The 19,775-nt window shown below is 46.6% G+C and overlaps 2 protein-coding genes across 5 annotated transcripts in view; both read right to left on the reverse strand.

Annotated features, from left to right (window-relative positions):
* Window positions 1–7,329, reverse strand: part of SPDYA (speedy/RINGO cell cycle regulator family member A) — a 20,377-nt gene extending 13,048 nt beyond the window's left edge. Inside the window, exons 1-2 of one of the 4 annotated variants that reach the window (XM_069955295.1) lie at window positions 7,260–7,329; window positions 1,948–2,153 (exon numbers count right to left, since the gene is read on the reverse strand). In XM_069955295.1, coding sequence (XP_069811396.1) covers window positions 1,948–2,153; window positions 7,260–7,264 — 211 coding nt within the window. In that variant the 5' untranslated portion in view covers window positions 7,265–7,329. Of the gene's footprint in view, window positions 1–1,947; window positions 2,154–7,100; window positions 7,175–7,196 lie in introns of those variants that run through there. The other 3 variants (XM_069955296.1, XM_069955294.1, XM_069955297.1) reach the window with 3 other exon arrangements.
* An 8,004-nt stretch (window positions 7,330–15,333) lies between these two features.
* PPP1CB (protein phosphatase 1 catalytic subunit beta) overlaps window positions 15,334–19,775 on the reverse strand; it is a 36,244-nt gene continuing 31,802 nt past the window's right edge. Inside the window, exons 6-8 of the mRNA XM_069955437.1 lie at window positions 17,749–17,904; window positions 17,237–17,367; window positions 15,334–16,059 (exon numbers count right to left, since the gene is read on the reverse strand). Coding sequence (XP_069811538.1) covers window positions 15,955–16,059; window positions 17,237–17,367; window positions 17,749–17,904 — 392 coding nt within the window. The 3' untranslated portion in view covers window positions 15,334–15,954. The remainder of the gene's footprint in view (window positions 16,060–17,236; window positions 17,368–17,748; window positions 17,905–19,775) is intronic.

Consider the following 19,775-nt stretch of genomic DNA (forward strand, 5'->3'; position numbering starts at 1 on the left):
AGAGCGCACAGGGGGGCTATATACTACTGGAGGGAGCTCACAGGGGGCTATATTCTACAGGGGGAGAGCAAACGGGGAGGCTATATACTACTGGGGGGAGCTCACAGGGGGCTATATACTACAGGGGGAGAGCGCACAGGGGGGCTATATACTACTGGGGGAGCAACAGGGGGCTATATACTACTGAAGGAGAGTGCACAGGGGGGGCTATACACTACTGGGGGAGCAACAGGGGGGCTATATACTACCAGGGCAGTCACCCCCTTTGTACCTAATATCAAAGGCCTGGTGAGAGAGAAAAAAATGCCAATTTTCCCGCTAATAAGCAGCAATTCTGTATATAAATAGTTGAACGTTTGTGACAAAGTAACAAAACACGTTTCCTACTGATGTTCAGCTCGGACCTTCACCTGACAATAGACCCCGGTAAGTGGACCTTCACTAAAAGTTGTTGAGTACCCCTGGTCTAAAGGGACAAAGAAAATGCTGCATGCAACGGATGCTGCGGCAGAGGCTCCAAATAAAGCCTCTGACACAGTGTGGACCTAGCCTAATGAAGCACAAAAACCTGCTGTGAACAGGGCCTAACATTTGTGCAGACAATAAATGTGCCCCAAAGAATGCAATTTTTTTTGCGCTTGTGCATTTTTTCTAGGCTGTGCGAAAACTCACAGACCTTGCTCAGAATTTATCATTATCATTAGGCATTATGGCCTCGATGAATCTTGCACATTTTTTGTGTGCTTGCACAATGTTTTGGCTAATAAAACTTGGATCAAAGACTACTCCAAGGTAGAAGTACCGTACTGCTGCACAATATTTTGCACAAAAACTAAAACATCATACATGATAAATCTGGATAATAATGTAGCTAACATGAAACCATGCCCCCTCCAAATAAAAAAAAATGTAAAAAGGCGCAGCCAATGTAAACTGTTTGAAAAATAGCCCAAATGTCTTGATAAATGCTACTTAAAATTTTACATTGTGTTAAAAAACAAATTAGCCAAAATAATGACGCAAATAGAATGATAAATATGTCCCTTTGTTTGCTTATTTTTTTATTTAGCCTTGGTTCCAGCACTCCACTGGCCAAGGTGTTTTTAACTAGCAAGAGATTGCACAAGGGCAGGGTTTGTTGCTGGGATTCATGGGGCCCCATGAACCCTGTATGGCCCTACTATGCTCACCTGGCCTGGCGTTCCTTCGTTCTCCCAACTGGGACTGTGCTGGGACAGGTTACTATGTGTATGGGGAGGCCCTCTTGTGGTTGAAGGTGCAATGCTGCCTTCGCGGAGGTGCAGTGCTGCCTCTGGTGACAAGGGAAACTGACAGGGCAGGAAGCAAATGGCTTCTTGCTCTGTCGGTCAGAGTGCTGCAGCATTTAAACTGTGAGCGTTCATCACATACGCTGACAGTTAAGCCCCCCCTTAGTGCAGTGGCACGTTCTACTCTTATAGTAGCTACGTCACTGCATAAGGGTTAATACCTAGCTTCTTTCTGTCTACTGGCTGGGAGAACATGGAAAGGCGAGCCTTGTGATCTGTTTACACTGGTGTGGTGCCGTTATTTGGCATGGCTCAGAGCCAAGGGCCTGTTATTATAGCTGGAGTGGTCACTGCCCAGTGTTATGTTCATTAGGTTAAGGAACCATGCAGAGGTGTAACTTGAAGCTGATGGGGCTCCTCTGCAAAAATCTGTCACAAGGCAAAGCCCCAACAACTATGATGCTTTATTATAAGCACTGGCACTGGCCTTCTCATATGGGGAGGAGAGACTTTATGGGCCCCGTCAGGCTTCTGAAAACTAGTTAGTAACTTTAAGGGGATCACTGTAGGTTATATGTGAAAAACACAATGCTGAACATGCATTTTATAAAATGATTGGCACAAGCAAATATAGACAGTACTGGTGACAGGTCATTGAACGTGCTTCTATGTTACCTACCAAATAACTTGAAGAAAGCCGCCATCTCTTGTCTTTTGATGATCAGACACGGCCCTCTGACATGTGTTGCTATACGGCTATACACATTTCCCTTATAAAATTGACGTTTTAGCCTCAGTTTGCTTTGTTTCATAGATCTGGAGGCAGGTTTCATGTGAACTGTGATTGTCTCAGGCGTCTGATAATAGGTCTGAATGTGCCTCATACTGTAAGAAACATGAATTAGCTATTAACATCTATTCACCTATTACCTACTGAATAGGACAATACCTATCTGCATCTCTTTATAGGAAGCATCAGTTGGATAACATTTTGGATTCTCATTGATAGAATGGGATGTAAATCCACAGGGGCATTGAACCTGTAGCACGATTTTCTATAGACTTTTCTCCTATCTTTTCAAATTTAAAATGACACTTACCGAACTGGTGACATAATAGATATCATACAAATTGAGAACATGCCTTTGTTACCTGTGTCTATTTTTTTTTTATTGTCATTAAATAAGGCTTCTATTTATCCTGTAAATAGTGTCAAGGAGGCGGGGCCTATTGTTCCATGGGCCCTAGTGCTGCTACTTCTTAATGTACTGTATGCATAGTGCTCAGATGTGATTATGTAAAGAGGCTGAGCAGGGCTAGGGCCCAGGAAACAATAGGCTCCTCCTCCTTGACAATATTTATAGCTAAAATAAAAGCTTTTTTTATTAAAATAAAAACAAACATGTGGGTGACATCTAGTCTGTTTGACCTTCTTTGGACTTCAGAACTGCAGCAATTTCTCCTGACACAGATCCCATTAGTGCTGATATCATTCTGCAGGTAGGTTAGATGAAGCTTTATAGGATTATTAGAATCAATGGAGCTGTGTCACAGAGGGGAGGGGATTTCGTCACACTGGGGCAGTGGGCTTCAGGCCGGGCCACACCCAGGATTAGAAGCGGTTTAAATAAAAGACAGCGGCACCGACATCCGCACTGCGCTAACAGTCTACTGATATAAAAAGCATACGACAATGTACCTGATGGTACATTTGCTTTAAAATCTGGGGACTGTGAAGGCCAGAGAGAGATACAGAAGCTTGCTGTCATGTTCCTGGAGCCAATCCATGATGGTGATAAAAGTCTCCTTATGTCATAGGGGAAAGAGCCTATATACTATTCCTACGTCATAGGGGAAAGAGCCTACATATAATATTACATGTTCTCTTCCCCTGCACACTACATATACTATTATAGGGGAAAGAGCCGTCATGCTTAGATAACTCTACTGTTCAAACATTTATCTTCAGGTATCAGAGGAACCAGGGTGCGCCAAGAAAACGTTCCCCACACCACCTCCGCAATACTGTACTGTTCACACCTGACTGGAGGGGCTCACTGATTAATTACAACATAGTGCTCGGTTCTACTTTGCACAAATCCCATTAATGACCCTGCTGCATTTGCCTTTCAAGCCACCAAAAAGCCTGAATTTAAAGTTCACTAGGCACTTTGCATGCTAAGCCCCCCCCCGGCACTGGCTGGTTACATGCATGGTATATACCTTGGCACTTGGGTGCCGCTTTGCTTGAGGCCCGCTCTTCTCATCAAACTTACGTGATGGAGGAAGGAAGGGGGCCGGGGACATTTTAGTTTAGGGACCACTTCTGTCCAGTGTCGGACTAGGGTACCCACCAGAGGAAATGATCCTTGGGGCCCACCAATATAGAACCAGTGAGACATGACATGCTGACCCTGTCTTTTCCTGGATTCATCTGTATCTGTGACAAATCCCTACATTTATAAAGCTCTCAGGGTATGCTGGGAGTTGTAGTTTCTCAGTGGACAACCCATTAATAAATCACTGTGTGCAGAGGCTCCTGGTGGCTGCAATCTGTGGGTGACAACCATCAGCCCTGAAGGTCCAGCAATACATCTGTCTACAGTGGCAGTTATCAGAGAATTGTACTACTGTACTACAATTCCCAGCATCTCCAGAGGGCTGTTAGTACATGCTCGGAGTTGTTGTGCCTGCAGCTGTTGTAGTTGGGTCCTATACACTGGATGCTTTGTGGCATATAAGAATACATAGATCTGTGGGGGCTCAGTGTAGGGAAGTGACCCCAGAACATCACTAATAGGGGATAGGGGGAGATGTTTTTGTTCTATCCCCTATTAGTGATGTTCTGGGGTCACTTCCCTACACTAAGCCCCCACAGATCTATGTATTCTTATATGCCACAAAGCATCCAGTGTATAATGCACCTATGACCCAACTACAAGAGCTGCAGGCACTACAACTCCCAGCATGTACTGACAGTCTGCAGCCCTCAGGATATGCTGGGAGTTGTAGTGCCTGCAGCTCTTGTAGTTGGGTCCTAGTTTAAAAGTTTGCGCTAGTGTACTGTAGTGACCGCGGGACTGTGTCAGTACACTACTGCAAACAATACACTGACCCCTTTAGACCTCAATGGTACACAGGCTCTGCACGCTATAGAAGTGATTACAGTGCAGTTACTAATGACTCACAGGTGACGTCTTCTCCAATTGCCGTCGCTCACTTTTTGCTTTCTTTTCCATCTGGCGCAGCCATCATGAAGACTTCTCCGACCACAACTCATCTGCAGAGGGGCAGCTGGGGTAACTGGGGCAGGAGCGCAGCTAGGGTAACAGGGGAAGGGGAGCAGCTGGAGTGACGGGGAGGGGGAGAAGCTGGGGGTGGCAGGGGGAGAATCTGGGGAGGCAAGGGGAGCAGCTGGGGGGCAGGGGCAAGGGGAGAATCTGGGGAGGCAGGGGGAGCAGCTGGGGGGCAGGGGTAACAGCTGTGGGGCAGAGGGAGCAGCTGGGGTGGCAGGGGGAGTAGATGGGGGACAGGAGGAGCAGATGGGGTGACAGGGGCAGGGGAAGCAGCTAGGGTGGCAGGGGCAGCAGCTGGGGTGGCAGGGGGAGTAGATGAGGTGCAGAAGGAGCAGCTGGGGTGACAGGCAGGGGGAGCAGATGGGGCAGCTAAGGTGGCAGGGAGAAGATGGGCAGCTGGGGTGGCAGGGGAGAAGCTTGGGGGCAGGGGGAGCAGCTGGGGTGGCAGGGGAGAAGCTGGGGGGGGCAGGGAGAGCAGCTGGGGGGCAGAGGGAGTAGATGGGAGGCAGGAGGAGCAGCTGGGGGACAGTTGGGGTGACAGGCTGGGGGAGCAGATGGGGGGCAGCTAGGATGGCAGGGCGAAGATGGGTGGCAGCTGGGGTGACAGGGGCAGGGGGAGCCGCTGGGGTGACAGGGGCAGCAGCTGGGGTCACAGGGGAAAGGGGAGCAGCTGGGGGGGGGGGGCAGGGGTGAAGCTGGGGGGCAGGGGAGCAGCAGGGGGGCAGGAGGAGCAGCTGGGGGAGCAGCAGGGGAGAAGCTGGGGGGGGGCAGGGGAGAAGCTGAGGGAGAAGGGAGAAGCTGGGGGGGCAGCTGGGGGCAGGGAGAGCAGCTGGGGGGGGGGGGCGGCAGGGAGAGCAGCTGGGGGGTGCAGGAGAGGCTGGGGGAAGAGGGAGCAGCCGGGGGGCAGGCTGGGCAGGTGTCCCCCCCCCACAATGCAGCTTCGGGGCCGGGGTGAGCACAGACAGCCTCTATTACAGGCCGGAAGCTCACAGCGGCAGCCCTGCGGTCCCGGAGAGAAGTCCAGGACCGCGGGGCTGCCGCTGTAAGCTTTTGGTCTGTAATAGAGGCTGTCCCCCCCCCCCCCCCCCCATCCCCGGAGCGCGGAATAGGCACCCGTGGTCTGGTGCCCATGTATGGCAGGAGAAGACACTGATGTACTGCGCTTGCACGGCGTGCTAGACGTCGTTGCGCCACTGACGTGAAACGCAGGCTCCGGGTGACGTCAGCGGAGCGCAGGTCTTCAATCACGCCCCTCTGGGCGTGATTACAGCACTCACAACCGCCCAGGACCATGCTTAGCTACGCCCAGGACCGTAACTACATACGCCCACCGTGACTACTTACAACTAATTACCATACAGCGCGGGACTTCAGAAATGTAAGAATACGGCGTAAACAAGGAGGGCACGGAGGGTACAGGGGGATGTTTGGGAAGCGTAGGGGCATATTTGGCGTGATTGGTTCCCTTTTAGATAGGAGGGCAGGTCATAAATGTCAAGAAGGGAATAACCTTTAATCTGGACTCACTTGAGGTTTCATACCTCCTCATTTCTGTCATGACTGTGCAGTTTTTAACTGCAGGGGATTCACACAAGGATTAGCCCTGTTGTCAGTCAATCCGGGGTTAATCCTTGACTTTTCAGAGCATTATCTTCAATATATCAACATTACAGTCGAAAATCTACATGGAAGTGTTTTTTGCAGCATGTGAAGGATGTGGCTGAACCCCTGCTTGCATATAATGGATTGTACTTTGTCCTAGATTTCCTACTTAAATACTCCCCATAAAAAATGAATGAAGCTACAGTATTAACAAAGCAAAGCCTGTTATGCTCAGCTGGCTGCCTCTGTATGCCTGGAAAATCTGGATGAAGTCCTCGGAGAAATCTTCCAGGACTGCATACAGCTTTTCCAGACATCTTAAATAGAGCGAAGTTCAAAGGCAGGTGGCTGATAAAATGTTGACTGAGCGTAACGAAGCTTGGCTTTGTTAATAATGTATTCTTTAGCGTACCCATAAAACCTCCACTGCGTTTTTGTGTAAGCTAAAAAACGGAGGCGTTATTGTGTGCTGTACTGGTATTTGGACAGTATTATGGGGGTACCATACTTGATAGTAACAATCTCAAATGTTCCAGATTATCAGACTCTGTGTGTGGTTTCCAGAATATTCCCCAAGGGTCAGTCACCTTATGGGGCATTCTGGGTTCCTGTCTATGGAAAAGCTGGGTGACCGCCAATACTGCCCATGTGAGATGACAACCGCCTTAGTAGCTGTCACCCAGCTTTTCCTGGATCCTGAATGACCAATCTATGTAGTTTTGCAATGATCCTAGAGATACATTACTGTCCAGCTAAGCAGAAGCCATTCAGGACTTGGGTAAAGCTGAGCGAAAACTCCTGTTACAAAAACAGTCTATAAGAAAATGACTTGAATATATATATATATATATATATATATATATATATATATATATATATATATATATATATATATATAATATTCTTCTATATTCTTGTGGCGATAGCTTCAAACCTTTTTTTTATGGTAATTGCCTGACAGAAATCCGGAAAAATCGTCACTAAGAAGGTCACATATAGTATTTAAAAGAATTTAGACTTCATCCTATACACAAAGAGCGTTTTCATCACCGGTCAGGTCGCGATAGTGCCGACAGCGGCCACACATACGTACTCCATAGTCACTCAGACTGTTCCGATAACAAAATAGCGTCTACGAGCCGGGGCTAAGAGCGTGGTGGAATCCACCAATCACAATCCCGGTAGAACATGGCAACCAATCAGCAGCGGCTAGCCGTGACCGCTGGCCAATTAGAGGCGTCTGTGAAGAAGGGAGGTGCGCAGAGGAGGCGGGAAAGTGACAATATGGCGGCTACATCAGGGATTTGCGGCCGCCATATTGTCTGACCTTAGAGACTCGGTCTTGGCTGTTCATACGGGTAGGATAACAGGGCAGTTTTAACATGAACTAGTGGGTCCCTAATCTTGGTAGCATGGAATTAAACATGAATATTTTATAATGTCAGTTCGTTATTGGTTGCCACAATTTTCATTTCATTGGCAGCCAGTGTGGGAAGTGTTTGCAGTACCTGTAACTATGGAAGTATAAGAATTTGTGGGAAACGCCATGAAGAAATTTAAGTAATTAAGTAATTGTGAAAGGATTGGAAGACTCAGGCAGATATAGGCAAAACAGGTAAAAATAAGCAACATAGTCAGTGTTTGGCCTTCATGAGCGTGTATATGCAATTAACAAATATTAGTCCATTATTCTGTCTGTCATGGGTTTTAGTCAAACATCCTAAAACTTGGCGCTCTCTCCTAGAAACAGCGCCACACCTGTCCATGGGTTGTTTCTGGTACTGCAGCTCAGCCTCAGTGATCATAATAATACATTACAGGGAGGGAGATTGAACTGACAAATTCTTTGCCTACCAGGCTATAGCCGGAGATTCATAATAAATACATAACCGAGTCATTTGAGGGAATGGCGAATTTTCCCAAGTTGCCCATGCGCACCACACATGGTGTAAGCTGAGTCTTAGAACAGACAGATGGAATGAGGCTTCAATAGGGAAATGACTCTTTTGAACCCACACAACTGGTAAGTTTTGTCATCAGTTGCTCACATTGTTTACTGTTTGTTACTTATTTCAGATGTAATATACTGTACAGTATTAAGTTTCCATCCTGCATTAGTTGCCTTTATTAATGGTGCCAGCAGATGGCGCCAAACTCCTTAGACTTGTAGCTAACTTCTGCAGGAAACCCAAGAATGTGCTCATAACACTAAATGCTTTTTCCCATAGGCCGATTATCATCCAGGAGTGTCTCTAGAAACGCTCCTTCGGCTGATAATCGTCCTATGTGACAATGGGATTCTCGGCTGATCGCATCTTTAGTGCCGATTTAAAATTTATCGCTGTCAGCTGTACATCTTCCTGTGTAAACGGGGGATGTGCGGCCATTAGCAAAGGGAAACTGACAGCTAGAGATGATCGAACAGCGGAAAATCTTAGGTTCTATAGAACTCGAACCTTGTCGGACCTTCCGCATTTGATTCCCGATGCCTTCCCGGTCCGTGGGGAAGGAGGAAACAGCCCGGGTCCCACTTGGAATTCCGGGATACAGCCTATTACCTAGGCTTAATCCTGAATTTTAGGCGGTTCCCAGGCTGTCTCCTCCTTCCCCACGGACCAGAAAGGCATCGGGAATCAAATGCGGAAGGTCCAACAAGGTTCGAGTTCTATAGAACCTAAGATTTTCCGCTGTTCGATAATCTCTACGGACAGCATGGATGTGCATGTATCTGTGCTGTCAGTTTCCAGATCACACATGCAGTGCATACTTGCCAACTTGCGCTGTCTGTAATCCTGCATCTCACTCTCCCTTCCAGCTTTGTCTGGCACTGTATCTTCAGGCCGTTGCCGCCTCCTCCAGAATGATTGATGGCTGGAGGAGCTAGGGTGGCCTAAAGATACAGCGGGGGCCGGAGAGCAGCATGCTGGATTGCACAGCTGTGAACTAGGTAAGTATGCACTGCCTGGCGGCTCAAGTAATTGTGTTATGTAAAGACACTGCAATTGAGTGACAATGTCGCTGATCTGCACTTGTTTCCAGCCAGGGAAGTCTGAAGATATTCAAGTGTAAAAGCCAGACATGGGCCATTGGCAAGGACACAAACAAGTGTTGATCAGCGAGATCGCCGCTGGTTTGCAGTGCAATTACACAGCACAATAATTGTGCGGCCATGGAAACTGGCAGCACAGATATGCATACATCCATGCTGTTGGGTTCCAAATCACACATGCAGTGCATACATATGTTCTCCACTGCTTTGTGATCTGGAATTCCCATTTTCTGGTCATTAATTGTATCTTGGCCACCCTCACCCCCTCCAGCTATCATTCCGGAGGAGCTGGGCATCTGAAGATACAGGGTAGAGAGCAAGATGGGAGAGCCAGGTCACACAGCAGCGCAGAAGGTAAGTATGCATTGCTTGTGTGATCCGGAAACGGATAGCACAGATATATGCAAATCTCACATTTGCAATGGAAGACGTGTGATCGATAAAGTCCAAATAAAAGACACAATCAGCCTGAGGATCGGGCGTTTTCCCGGCTGATTGCTCTTTTACCTGGGCTGATGTACATCTCTGCTGCGAGTTTATCCCCAGCCCGCCCCGGTAACCCCTCGGCCGCCGGAGCATATACTTTGCCTGATCCCGGCTCCGGCTTGCTTTGGTGGTTCTCGGTGTCTTCAGCAAGCCGGCGCCGGGATCAGGTAAAAAGTATATGCTCCGGCAGCAGGGGGGTTAACGCTGCGGATCCGGCAAGTGGGTTTGTACCCTTAAGGTTTGAACCTATAGTTAGGCGTTTAGTTTGCACATGCTCAGTTGTGTTACTAGGAGTTAGAGTAGGCTGAGCTGTTTATGAAACTAATGGCCTTATTCTACGGGTCGTCATAGAGGAGCAAACGAGCGGTGTCAGCGCTCGTTTGCTCCTCGTTTCCTGCTCGCTGCCGCCGCTATTCAACGCAGCAGCAGCGAACGGGTGAGTGCGGGAGCTGGGTGAGTGTGGGGAGCTGCGGGGGGGGGGGGGCTGCCCGGGTGATCGCTGATTGTCCGGGCAGCCCATAGGATATAGCAGCGTCTGCTGCCGACGCTCCTATTCAACGGAGCGACGGCAGCAGATCGCTGCTATATCACTCGCTTGTTTTTCAACATGTTGAAAAACAAGCGACTGCAACAATCAGCCGACATGAACGATGTCGGCTGATCGTTGCACTATATTCCACGGGACAATTATCGTCCGTAGCGGCCGATATCGGCCGATAATCGTTCCGTGGCATAGGGCCTTAAAGGATGGAAACTAATATGAGGGAGCACAATATACAATGCAGAATACTGTGGAAGCTCTTTAGCAAAAAGGAAAATATAGGTGGAGGTTGACAGCCTGGAGAACTCCAGCAAAGCATGATGGAAACTGTAACCTGGGCTACTGTTGAAGCCATGTCTAATCTTGCTGTGCTTAGAAACAACATGTGTGTAATTGTACACATTTAGGATGTGGAATTAGCATAATACCAATGTTTTATGCGTAATGTTCCTACAGATGGTTCCTATAATTTTCATCTTAAGGGTGCCTTCACACGTAGCGTATCCGCAGCGGATTTCTTGCTGTGATTTCACAGCGAAATCCGTCGCGGATACTTACCTCTGTATTTGAATGGGCCTCGTTAATCCCCGCAGCCCCGGAACATACATCACCTGCCTGGGAAATGCCGGGAGGCCCCGAAGTGAGCAGGAGCCTGGAGCAGGTGATGTATGCTCTGGGGCTGGGAGTTAACGGCGCTGAGTTTCACATACTCACAGCGGGATGACAATCCCGTTTCGAGTATGTCAGCCCATTCAAATGCATAGGCAAGTATCCGCAGTGGATTTCGCAGTAAGAAATCCGCTGCCGGATACCCTATGTGTGAAGGCACCCTAGGTTCACACGTACCGGATCCGCAGCGGATTTCACGCTGCCAATTTGCAGCGAAATTCGCTGCGGATCCATTGTCATTAAACCATATTGACATTACATACTCGCATCGGGATTGACATCCGCTGCGAGTATGTTAATTAACCCCTCGGCGGCCGGAGCGTAGCACTGACAGCAGCCGGAGCGGCACCCATCCTCCTGCACAGTGCACTGTTCGATCATGCAGGCTTCGCTCCACTGTGCTGCTGTCGGGCACGGTTCTCTCCTCACGGCTCGGGGCTCGGGACGCTGCATGCCCCCCCCCACCGAAGCAAGCTGGAGCAATGTGTGCAGCGTCCCGAGCTGTGAGGAGAGAGCCGTGCCCGACAGCAGAAGAACAGCGGAGCGGAGCCTGCATGATCTAACAGTGCTCTGTGCAGGAGGATGGGTGCCCCTGCGCTCCGGCCGCCAGGGGGGGGTGGGGAGGGGGGTGTTAATCAACATACTCGCAGCGGGATGTCAATCCCGCTGCGAGTATGTAATGTCAATAAGGTTGAATGACAATGGATTTCGCAGCCTGAAATCCGCTGCGGATCCGGTACATGTGAACGTACCCTTAAAGCCAATGTGCCTCTAGGTACATCACTTTGTTTTCTTTTTAACTGCCGCCAGTCTATTCCCAAGCATTAGCCCAGCATGAAGCACAGGGGGCTTCATGGATGATGGCAGAGGGATGCTCAGTGTCCCTCTGCCATCATCCTCTCCAGCAGCCACAGCCCGCGCAGCTCTGGGAGTCGAGTCGTGACATCACCATTTTATCCAGGAAGTGAAGCCGTGATGCAGTAGTAAGTGCAGGAAAAAAGCACTTTATGTGCATATCCCATAATAAATGTATATTGGTGATTTGTATAACGTATGGGGGGTGCAATACAATACTTTGATACAAATTTTCACCGGACTTCTCCTTTAAAGAGAGAATGTGTGCCCCCCTGTATTACTGCATTTTACCAATACTCCAGTGTCAGCACTTGATATGATGTAGATGGCTTCCAGCTAGTCATGGGCGGCAGCTGTCCACACACCGGCTGCTGTTCAGACCGCCTGCAGCCGCCACAAACATTCTTTACATATCTTATATATGTTTAGTTTTGCTTTCCCCAGTCACATTGCCGCAGCATAGTAACTATAGACACAGGTTAGCGCTAAGTATCTCCGTGTTAGGGAAACTACACATACCAAGATACCCTTGTCAACCCTCAAACAAATAAGCTTCATTCATATTCAGTTTTTATTTGCCTAGTACTGAATAGCTCTGGCTTACAATAAGGGGAGTTTCCCCTATTAACATTTGTATTGTAGATGAGGCGTAAGTGTAGGGTCACCATGGTCTGAACACAGCCATTTTAAGATTGGAGCAGTTAAAGGGGTTATTCAGCGCTACAATAACATGGCCACTTTCCCCTTACTGTTGTCTCCAGTTTGGGCGGGGTTTTGAAACTCAGTTCCATTGAAGTAAACGGAGCTTAAAGGGGTAGTGCGGCGGTAAATAATTATTCACAGAATAACACACATTACAAAGTTATACAACTTTGTAATGTATGTTATGCCTGTGAATGGCCCCCTTCCCCGTGTCCCACCACCCCCACCCGTATACCCGGAAGTGTGGTGCGCTATACATACCTGTCACGTGCTGACCCCCGTCTCAGATCTTCAGTCAGTGTGGCACATTTATTCACAGATGTTGCAGTTGGTCCTGTAGATCTTGCACACTCCAAGAGATTACCTAAATTAGATTGCCGTAAAAGCTGGATTGCCAATAAATCTTGCTCTAGCATTCGTACCCCCTTTCGTGGCAAGACCCAGAGTATAATCAGACCTCGGCTGTAAACATTACATACCTGCCCAATTGATACAGGTTGAAATTCGTAGCAACCTGGGTGCATTATTATTTATTTTATTTTTTTTGCCAAGGACTGTGTGAGAATTTTTCACTATAACAGACCCAATCCAGTCTCTGGAATTAAAGGGGTTATCCAGCGCTACAAAAACATGGCCACTTTTCCCCCTCTCTTGTCTCCAGTTCAGGTGTGGTTTGCAATTAAGCTCTATTTACTTCAATGGAACTTAGTTTGAAACCCCTTCCAATCTGGAGACCAGACGGGAAAAAAAAGTGGCCGTGTTTTTGTAGCGCTGGATAACGCCTTTAAATATGAGTAAGGTGTGACGCTGGGCATGTGGCATTGTTATTTTGTAAGGGTGCGTTCACACATACAGGATCTGCAGCAGATTGGATAGCTCAGATTAGATTCAACGCAAACATGCAACTTCAAATCTGCGCCATCAAATTAGCTGCAGATCCTGTACGTGTGAACGCACCCTAAGCACGGACACTGGGCCTTGTTTCTGTGCAGCGGACCCTCCCTCAGGCAGCTTTACCAGTCTGCACTTAGCATGCAGCCTCTCTGAGCTGGATGTACCTGTGATGCCCAAGACCCATCAGTCTTGATTCTGCAGCATGTTTTCAGAACAGGAGTAATGAGGCTTTGTTGAGCTACTGGTCCAGGTCTGAGGGGAGCAGTAACAAATGCCCTGTATACAAGAGAGTTACATAATCTGCGTGTACTCCTTGGCATCCTGCCCAGCACAATGTAATCCGTCCCTGGTTTAGAATAAAAATGCCTAATTTGGTCCACAAGAGAGAAGACAGCCATGAAATCCACATAGGGCACTAATTAAAACTGCATTTCCCAAAATAGCAAGGCCAGCATGGCAGATGAGAGACGCTCACTGACCGTGTTCTGCAGATCTGTGCCGGGCGGGCACCCCCTCCCTGAGACTAGACACCATGCAAATTTTACACGGATGCTGTTTAGTTAAATATATGAATTCAATGTAGAAGATGTGCAGCTCTGGAGTATGATACAGAATGTAACGCAGGATCAGTACAGAATAAGTAATGTAATTTATGTACACAGTGACCCCACTGGCAGAATAGTGAGTGCAGCTCTGGAGTATGATACAGAATGTAACGCAGGATCAGTACAGAATAAGTAATGTAATTTATGTACACGGAGACTCCACCAGCAGAATAGTGAATGCAGCTCTGAAGTACAATACAGTATAGACAATTCTTATCAGTATATATGCAATTTGCTAAATTAAGTTCAGAACATAAATGACTGTGACCTCAAAATGAGAATCCTATATTTCATTAGATGAAATCTAAAGCGCCAAGCAGTGACAGCTGGATAGTTTGCCTTCAAAGTGTACTAAGTGTTGATAACATCTGTTTAATAATCCAGAACATTTGATAATACAGATTATATAAATTCTACAACACATCACTTTGATGTGGAAAACCAAAGTTTTCTAGCTGGAAGCCAGAGGAGTGAGGAAAGACAGGAAGCTTTGTTTCTAATGACATTTTATTGAATTAAAACGGAAAGAAAAAAAAATTAAAAAAAAACAAACAAACAAAACAAAAAAACAAAAAAAAGATACTTAAAGCAGTTAGTAGATTGCTTGTAAAGAATACAATTTACCGTTGATAGAGTGACTGCTGCTGGCAAATAAATTAAAGTGTCCATAGAGCCTACACACAGTGAAAGCTGCCCCATATATGAGCTGTACTGGCATCCCCTGCTACTATTACTGCTGCCCGAGGGCGCAGGGCACCGATACCCCCAGTGACCTGTAGTCTCACAGTGCTCTCCCAGTGTGTGTAGGCGACATGCACCCTTTAACCCTGACATTGGGGCAGGAGGAGACTAGCAGCACATACAGTTTGTCACTTCTAAACTCTAGTTCCGGAGCTTGAATGCAGCATTACTCCAGAAAACGCATCCAGAAGAAGTGCAAGTGCGGATGTGCCGTCGGAACGTAGAGGTGTTTGTTATGTGCAAACCAACACTTATTCTATACATGCTGTAATAGATTGCAACTGAAACAGGTAAATAGAGGATGAGGAGGCATGAGGAGAGAGACATTTGACCACAGATGCCCCAGGACACAGAATGTCAGTATCAAAAAACTGTGGAAACATCTAATGAACATTACAGGATAGATAGGCTGCAGTACCAGCGACAGGCCGACATGTTATAAAGCAAGCTGTACACAAAGCATATGTACCAAGAAAAGTCATCTTTAATGTCAAAGCAGATTAGAACAGAAGAAAAAAAAAAGTGGTCGTCTGTCAACAAAATGAAATAGGGGAGGAGCAAATAAACGGAAAAAAAATGCTAAAAGCGTGGGAAGCCGAAAATACCACAGGGCACACACAATGGGTGATGATTATTTGTTTCATTTCTCAGAAGTCAGAATATACAACTAACGCTATAAAAAAAAATGAAAATAAAAGCAGTGAAGGTTTAGAGACAAAAGGTAAAGTGTAACCCCTTCAATGCCAGGAGGAATTGGGGGGGGGGGGCTGCTGCACCCTGGCTTTGGATATAGCAACGGAGAAATGTTGCACTGTAAAATGTATTTAGCACAGTTAAGTCCTGCAGATCCAGCCGGCACTGAAAGGGTTAGCGTGACAAACACCGCTGCAGCAGGACATGGACAGCGAGGCAGCGGTTTGACCCCGCGTGTCTAGCCGGGTCCTTTGTTGGGTTGGGATCGGGGGACTAGCTGCATTACTAGAAACATGGACCTCTTGCAATGTTGTTTGGGGCTTAATATGTTATGTGCATAATATACTTGTTTGTTTTGGGGATGGGGGCTTATGAAGCGGATTTGGACATTAACTCTTTCCGGAATCCTTTTACCTGTCTCGTGAAGGTAAACGCGTGCGACATTTTAAAAGGGGTCAAAATGGCTGGGTGATGTTAACAGTGCACACTTATTATAAGGTGGAGCTTGTCTTGATGGAGGATCTGGTGCTGTCTCATCGGCAGGATATGATCTTCACCTCTTCTTGGGAGGGTTGGCTGTCCGGGGAGGCGTCACAGGGCGCCCTGAGTTTAATCCCCCGTACTGATACTTTGCTTTCTTTTCTGAGGGTTTCAGGATCTAGAAGGGGGGGGGGGGGGATAAAAATATCACAATGTCTATAAAGTATAATAAATCTGAATGCAGTAAGTAAGTGTATACCGGCCTACTGACTAAGGCCTCATTGACACATTCATAGTGCAGCCCATAATGGCGGACTGCCCTATCAATGTGCATGAGTGCTTCATGCTTCATGGACCACTACATAGAACAGCGATCCGTGCGGCACATTCTGTCTACACCATGTTTAATAAGTCTCCCCCACAGTTCCTCCTGCAAAGTGAAACTGGCTCAGTTGCCCCTAGCAACCAGGAATGGAAGGTATAATCTGATTGGTTGCTAGGGGCAACTGAACCAGTTTCACTTTACACCATGTTTGATAAGTCTTCCAGTGTTTTTTTTTTTTCCCCCCGGCACAGATCATGGCCCCATACACATGTACGGGTGTGTGAACTGGGCTACTGAAATCTGTTTGTCTTATGTTCTGTCCCCAATTGCAGACGTGTGAATAGGGCCTTAGTTATCTCACACTTGTGGACCTAATAGTGATCTGATGTTGAGAGCAGGAGGTACAGTTTGAAGTGGCCCTGTCATTTAACAAAGCTTCACACATCAAAGGCTTTGATCAGTCAGGGTCTGGGTGTTCATTTCCCCACTAGAGATAATTTAAAGATGATTCACACTATGAATGCCCAGGCACAAGTAATAAAGTGTGGGGACAATGGTGTGCATCTCCTCTTACTATTAATTCAGAACCTAAGGTTCATTTAGATGTATAATGTGACCTGAGCCTCTGCTAATGGACGGGCAGCTGTTCCTTGCTTTATGACAGGCTTCCTCCAGCGCTAAATAAGTGCTGGAGGAAGGAGAAAGCAGAGGCGGCCATGTGCGTTACCAAAATGTAAAACAAAACACAGGACAGCAATTGCCGGCCAGATGTAGTTGTAAAGGTGGCCTTGAAATGCAGCAGATTAGAGTGTCTCAGACAGACTACACATGAACCATATTTTCAGTCATCTAACAGACCATCTATAGCTGGCCTACGTTATGCCAAGATGTATGCCACACTGGCCCTTAGTGTGCGAGGTACAACAGTTTCTTGCCACAAGCACTTTAGGAAAGACAGGCAGGACCCCTATAAGCGATCCTACACTGGGCACAGGTACAGTCAGTGTACAGTGCTTATGCCATCTATTACCTGGAAGGAGCACATCAGGGTTTCATCCACACTCATCATGCCGCCAGCATTATCAAACTCCCCACAGTAATTTGGTGCAGAGAACAGGGTGACCAGCTGCCGCTTGGCAAAGAATTCATAGCCGTCCTCTACTACCTGTGTATGGGCAAAAATAAGAAGCAGACGTTAACCACAACATAGTAACCAGGCGTTCACATAATGGACCTACATTACTGATGGGGATAATAAAGGCTCAGAAACAGAATGTGCAAGTTAGCAAGAAATAATGTGTATCTACTACCATACAGATATCTAGTTATTACTCGACTATATTCATTATTAGTGATCCATTACAGACAACTGCGGATGTACATCCATAGTGCGATCTGCAGAGTCTATGACAACCCCTTTACTAGTAGTCACCCAGCTTTCCTAGACAACGCTATAACTAGTATGTGATAGAATTAAGAATTCTAAGTATTTGCCTAGTGAACTGTAACTTGGCAGCAGTAATATTGCTCTGTACACCTGACCTACCTGATGAGCCCGACATATCAGATCCAGGTCGTGTCGATTCAAGAACTTGCTAACCACATCTGCTCCGAAGGTGAAGGAAACCCCGCGGTCATTCTCACCCCAGCCCTGCACGTCTTTATCAGGATCTGACCACAGGAGGTCACAGAGCAAACCTGCCGGAAGAAGACGGGAATATCATCAGGAATCGGTGCCTTGTGTGACCTAGATTACACAAGTGTCTTGAAAGGTCAGTAGCAGATAGGAGAAACGTGTAAGGCCGTGTAATCCACACCTGTGTGTGACCAGGACATAAGGACGACTGTGACATTAAGCTTTCAATCCCTAATAACTAATCTGGTACATGTTCCATCTGCGTGTATGACAACGCTACAGGCATCATAGCACTGAGGTGTTCGGACACTGACCTGGGGTCATCTCACTCTATATTCTATAAATAAATCATTTATCATAAAAAACTTTTTAATAATTTGATTTCTGATTCCTCTGCTTACTGTCATTGAATAGGAAACCGGTTATCAAGAGGGTAAACGTGGATGTACCAAGTTTATACTTAAGAAAAGCTTAAAGCGAATGTACCAACAGGTACATCACTGTGGGTATTGTACCCCCCCCCCCCCCCGCCCTCCATTTAACACTTACACAGCTGAGAACTTGTTGAAATCATATTAATGGTGGACTCCAGGGCGATGGCTACAATTGACATGTATAGGATCTAACGCTCAATTGTGAGAACTAAACAGGACATAATGCACTAAATTGTGGCACAAGCTATGGGTGTAAGAATACAGAACTAAATCTGTCAGCTGACTGAAACAAAGTTATCCATCTGATTCCTTCCTATAAAGTGCAATGGCACTTAGAGCTGGAAATGGACACTGCTTATTAGATGTGGGTCTCTATAACCAGTAACATTTAGAATGCATATTTATACTACTATTATGTTACTATATACTGTCAGTCAGTGAAGACTATCAGGACAAAGAACGCAAGAAACATCTGTGAAAGCAAAAAAGTGAAATAAAAAGATCGCCTGAAGTAAATAACAACCTGTCCCTGAATTCCAGGCACACAGTACAGAGTGTTCACAAGGGGAGGCAGCTGCAATAGTAGTATACACACCCACAACCAGGCTCCGGTCCATACAGGACGGCAGAAGCAAGCTAAACCAGCAGGGACATGTAGACAGACAGGACGCCAAGAGGAGGTGGAGAGAAGACAGGGAACTCAGGTGAAAGACTGTGCTGATCAGCCCATGAGGTAAACAAGGAATGGTGCTCACCTCTGCTGAATTATTAACAGGAAATACCAGTCATCCTTTACTAAATCACAGAAAAATAGTAACAGGCAAGTTCTTTCTCAAGGAGTCTCTACTATTAATCCCTTAATCACAATGCTGCAGCACAACTGGGTGCAAAAATTACACGTTGCAAGAAAGCGTGTTCCAGAAGCTGCAAGTTCTTTACACGCAACAGATTTATGTTGTGGATTTTTCCTAGTGATAAGAACTGTAGCATTTCTACACCAAAGCCCACAGGACTCCACTCTGATTTAGCAGATTTTCTAATATGTATGTATGTATGTCCCTCTACAATATAGTAAGAGGAACCTTATGAATTATGCACCTATTAGGATATGGTCACACAACGTGGATCTTCTACAGAAAACATGCAGTTTGTCTGCCCCAACTCAAAACATAGCCTAAGCGGGTGTAATAACACCAAGAGACTGATTTTTTTGAGAGTCTTTTTACACATACAGATTATCCGACAGATCTTTGAAGCCAAAGCCAAGAATGGGTATGAAAAGAAAAGAAATAGCAGTCTATCCTTTATGACCTGTTCTCTGTTTATAGTCTGTTCTTGGCTTTGACTTCAAAAATCTGTCAGATCTCTGTGTAGATGCAGCCTTACACAGGCCAATGTAGTGTCGCAAGTGAGCACAAAGTAGTGAAATTGGCACTCGTCTGCAATCCTGCAGCCGGGCCCTACAAACTATTATTGCATAATTCTTCCAGTAGTCTATT

This window comes from Dendropsophus ebraccatus, chromosome 15 (assembly GCF_027789765.1).
Source record: "Dendropsophus ebraccatus isolate aDenEbr1 chromosome 15, aDenEbr1.pat, whole genome shotgun sequence".
Lineage (NCBI taxonomy): Eukaryota > Metazoa > Chordata > Amphibia > Anura > Hylidae > Dendropsophus > Dendropsophus ebraccatus.